We start from the raw sequence: 3775 nt of genomic DNA, 5'->3' as shown, positions 1-3775 counted from the left end.
GTAGTTTCTCTACATCCTGTATCATATCATATGTCATTATGATCAAATTTACTGGTTGTATTTTTTTTATACAGTTGTAAATATCAACAAATAAATTTAAAAAAAAAAAAAAATTCTAACCTTTATAACCATCTCCTTATAACGTTTTTAACAAAAATATTTCTCTCAGCATTTGAGATTTCAACTAAGATTATGAACTCACCTATTTAAGATATAAATATTAAAAATTTTCGGTAAATAAATCAATGTAAGAAACATTCCAAAGTACTCACCAACAAACTCCAAAATAAGTACGCCCCATTAATGTTTCTATCAATCTAAGCCAAAGGAAAAACTGAGTCAATATGAGATTGACAAGCTAGATATTTGGCTATTTTCGACATTAAAAACCATTAAAGCAAAGCTTAAAACATTATTTTAAATAATATCACAAACATGAACAGCAGCACATCACAAATCTATTAAAAGTCTATAAAAAGAAAGTTCAAAGAAAGAAGTTTTTACAATGAATCAAATAATATATATATACATAAATAAAATGGAATATTTCTGTGTCGATGCTGTTTCATAAATCTTGGTGAGAATTCAAGTAAGGAAATAGTTTATTTCTATAATAAGAGAAATATTAATTTTTATTAACCATTTGGGGTAAATTTTCATTAGATCATCATAACTCAATTGATTATACTTTTATATCTTATATATTCCCTATGAAGAGTTTATTTTGAAATTGTATCCATTCTTTATAATCCTCAACTAACAGCTACTCATCCCTTATGTTTTATTAAGTCATGAGTTATAATTATTTGACTAAATAATATTCCAACCTTAGTAACATAATTTGATATAACAATTAATAAGGAAACTGAATATCAAAACACATTCCATTAAAAAATATAGAAGCTATTTCTCATGCCATCTATTTTAACACTATCAAAGATCAATGGAAATGGAAAAAGAAATGTTATAAATTTATTATATAAGATACCTGTGAGGACCATTCGACATTTGGTGTTACAGCAAAAGGTGGAGTTAAACTATTGCTACGCCTGGTTTTTTGAAGTGATTCATTGCTCAGAGTTATACCTAAAAAAAAATAAAAATATCCATTCATTTCATTAATCCAAAAAATGCTGTGTATAAAATTAGAATGTTGTCTACACAAGAAATGACTGAACGAAAATGAACAGTTTTTTTATTTGTTTTTTGGGATAGATAACAAACACTTCTAATCTTAATGATATGGTCAATAACAGGAAACCCTTTGGTGAGACTTCCCAACCAAGCTTAAGGGTTCCAGACTTTTTTTAACTATTTAATTAAAATTAAATTAAATCAATTTCACTTCTTGTTCTTATATAAAATTCTTCAGATTCTTTCTTTTGGGAAAATATCTAACAAATTCAAGGTGTACAGGTTTTTTTTTCCAATTTTTTTTTTTAGAATTCAATTACTCATGATACATGAAAGTCTTTAATGAATAAGTGAACAAGTCTTACAAGATCCTTTAGAGCCAGTCATTATCTTTTCTCCAAGTGTTCTCCTCCAAGGTTCGAAAATTCTGAAATGCAAAAATTCGAAAATTTAATAATTATTTACAATGAAAATGTAACAACCCATTTCTTCCCAAAGATCTGTTCATGCGTTAATAATGTAAGATATTTTTTTAATTTCTTATTTGAATTATAGTTTTGACTTTAAAATTAATATACAAAATATCACATAGTTCAGTGATTGTTAAGAATCAAAAGTAACTTTTTCTTCAAAGAAATATGGCGACTTCGAAATATATCATGAAAAACAAAATTAGTCCTTTTTTCATATAGGTTATCTTAAGTTATAAAATATATTTTTGAAACAAAACATTCATGTAAAAATTAAGAATTATTTTAGTATGAAATCTTTTTCATATTTGAACCCTTGCTCTCCCGGTTGAAAGTAAAAGAGGGATTTCCGATAGGAAATAATTCCCAAATTTGCCAAAGATATATTTTTGACATAAATTAATGTAAGAACTGAAGAAAATATTAAAAAAACATATTATTTCTATCCTAGGGTAGAAATGGGTTAATTACTTTTAGTAGTAATTATCTTGGCAGTACTTTTAAAATATTCACATAGTGTTAGACATATGTCAATCAAGTACAAAAAGTCCTCATTGTCTATATCTGATTACAAAAAAGTACTTAGCCAGAAATAATTTGAGAATTTTTCCATTGACAAATATTCCATCATTATTAAGGGAAATATTTTTTCACATTAATCTTACACAGGTAAAAAGTTCTACTCTTGTACTCATGAAGGAATACTTTGTTAAGTAGGATTCACTTCAAATTCAAACAGATTCTATATTCAATTCGAATTTAAATGGTTGGGATCCTGTTTGTAAATTGTTGTTATAAATATTATTATATTAAATTAAATATGTAGTGCTACAATCCATGAAGGGTCAGGGTTCAGTACTTTGTAAAGAAGTACTGTTACTAGACCAACGGTTGTGCAAGGAGGTGATTTGGTCAAGATCACGCTTGACCGCCAGATTTTTACCCAATTAAGGGTACCCAATTCAAGAGGCTGGGTGGACCCCAGAACCCCCAGGAGTTGACTCATGGCAAAAGTGTAAAAGAAAACAATTTTCTGCCCCACTGGATTTGAATTTGGGTCCTTGGATTTAGTAGCCACGTGCTTTACCCTCTGGCTACCATGCTCCTTGCCCCACTAAGCCCCCCGGGAAGTGATGGTCCTATATCACTTTTGAAATATTAGCTTAAAATGGGGAGAAGAAACTTTAAGATAGTTAAATCGAGCAATATTTAAAAAGCACCTGAAATTGAAAAACGGCATGTCACATGTATTTGTCAATCATCAACTGAAATCCTGACTAACTTCCTCAGTACTTGAACAGTGGGAGTAGTTGAGAAAAATATTCTGTATTCAGTACTTTTTGTCCATCTCTAGTGTAGTGTCTCGATCATGGAATTCTTAATGTTATTGATCATAACTTTTAAAAGGATACAAATAGTGAAAAGGATATGATAGCTGAGAATATGTTTTATACAATCTTAAACGAGACAGGTGGGTCTATTGGACCCAGTTACAATTAAAATAAATCAATAACTTGGTTTGAAAACCTAAATGTAAGACAAATAAATACAGCTACAAGTTCATCAGACCAACCATTTGAAAAGATAAATAGACATTCCACTGATGTAAAGAATGAAAAGATTAATAAATGATAAAATTCCTTAAAATAAACAGGTTTGACATCTGCAGATTGTTCCAATGATAGTTTGCAAAATGAGCACAGAATTATTTGCGAATAGCTAATTTGACTATTCAAGTAAGTATATCTTCATATAATTTAATTTATGTGTCTTTTTCTTTTTTAGTGCTTTTATAAAAGTAAAAATTCATCTACGAAACAACTGAGTGAAAGTCTAATACAAGAACAAATACAAATTTGTTATTGAATTGTCTAATTCAAAAAACAAATACAATTTATGATCAAAAATTAATTTATATTTACAAATTTATTCACTTATAAGTAATACAATCATATTTATATAGCTAATATTAAGTATGTATACACATAATTACAAATGCATCTCTCTCTCTCTCTCACTCTCTCTCTCTCTCTCTCTCTCTCTCTCCCCCTCTCCCTCTCTCTCTCCCCCTCTCCCTCTCCCTCTCCCTCTCTCTCTCTCTAATTTTAACGAATCCATAGAAAAAATAAATCAAGATGTAAGAGAAATATTTGCCTGGTCAGTAAACCTAA

At 28.8% G+C, this 3775-nt stretch overlaps 1 protein-coding gene across 4 annotated transcripts in view; it reads right to left on the bottom strand.

Annotated features, from left to right (window-relative positions):
- The window catches only part of smg (sterile alpha motif domain containing protein 4 smaug), a 30813-nt gene that overhangs the window by 20538 nt on the left and 6500 nt on the right, over nucleotides 1–3775 (bottom strand). For all 4 annotated transcript variants that reach the window (XM_014427154.3, XM_014427155.3, XM_014427153.3 and 1 more), the window contains exons 4-5: nucleotides 1500–1561; nucleotides 989–1086 (exon numbers count right to left, since the gene is read on the bottom strand). In XM_014427154.3, the coding sequence (XP_014282640.1) occupies nucleotides 989–1086; nucleotides 1500–1561 (160 nt within the window). The remainder of the gene's footprint in view (nucleotides 1–988; nucleotides 1087–1499; nucleotides 1562–3775) is intronic.

The sequence above is a fragment of the Halyomorpha halys genome, unplaced genomic scaffold (assembly GCF_000696795.3).
Source record: "Halyomorpha halys isolate HHAL.00 unplaced genomic scaffold, Hhal_1.1 Scaffold624.1, whole genome shotgun sequence".
Lineage (NCBI taxonomy): Eukaryota > Metazoa > Arthropoda > Insecta > Hemiptera > Pentatomidae > Halyomorpha > Halyomorpha halys.
Note: the sequence above shows the minus strand (reverse complement) of the source record. Positions and strands in the feature narration are given on the sequence as shown.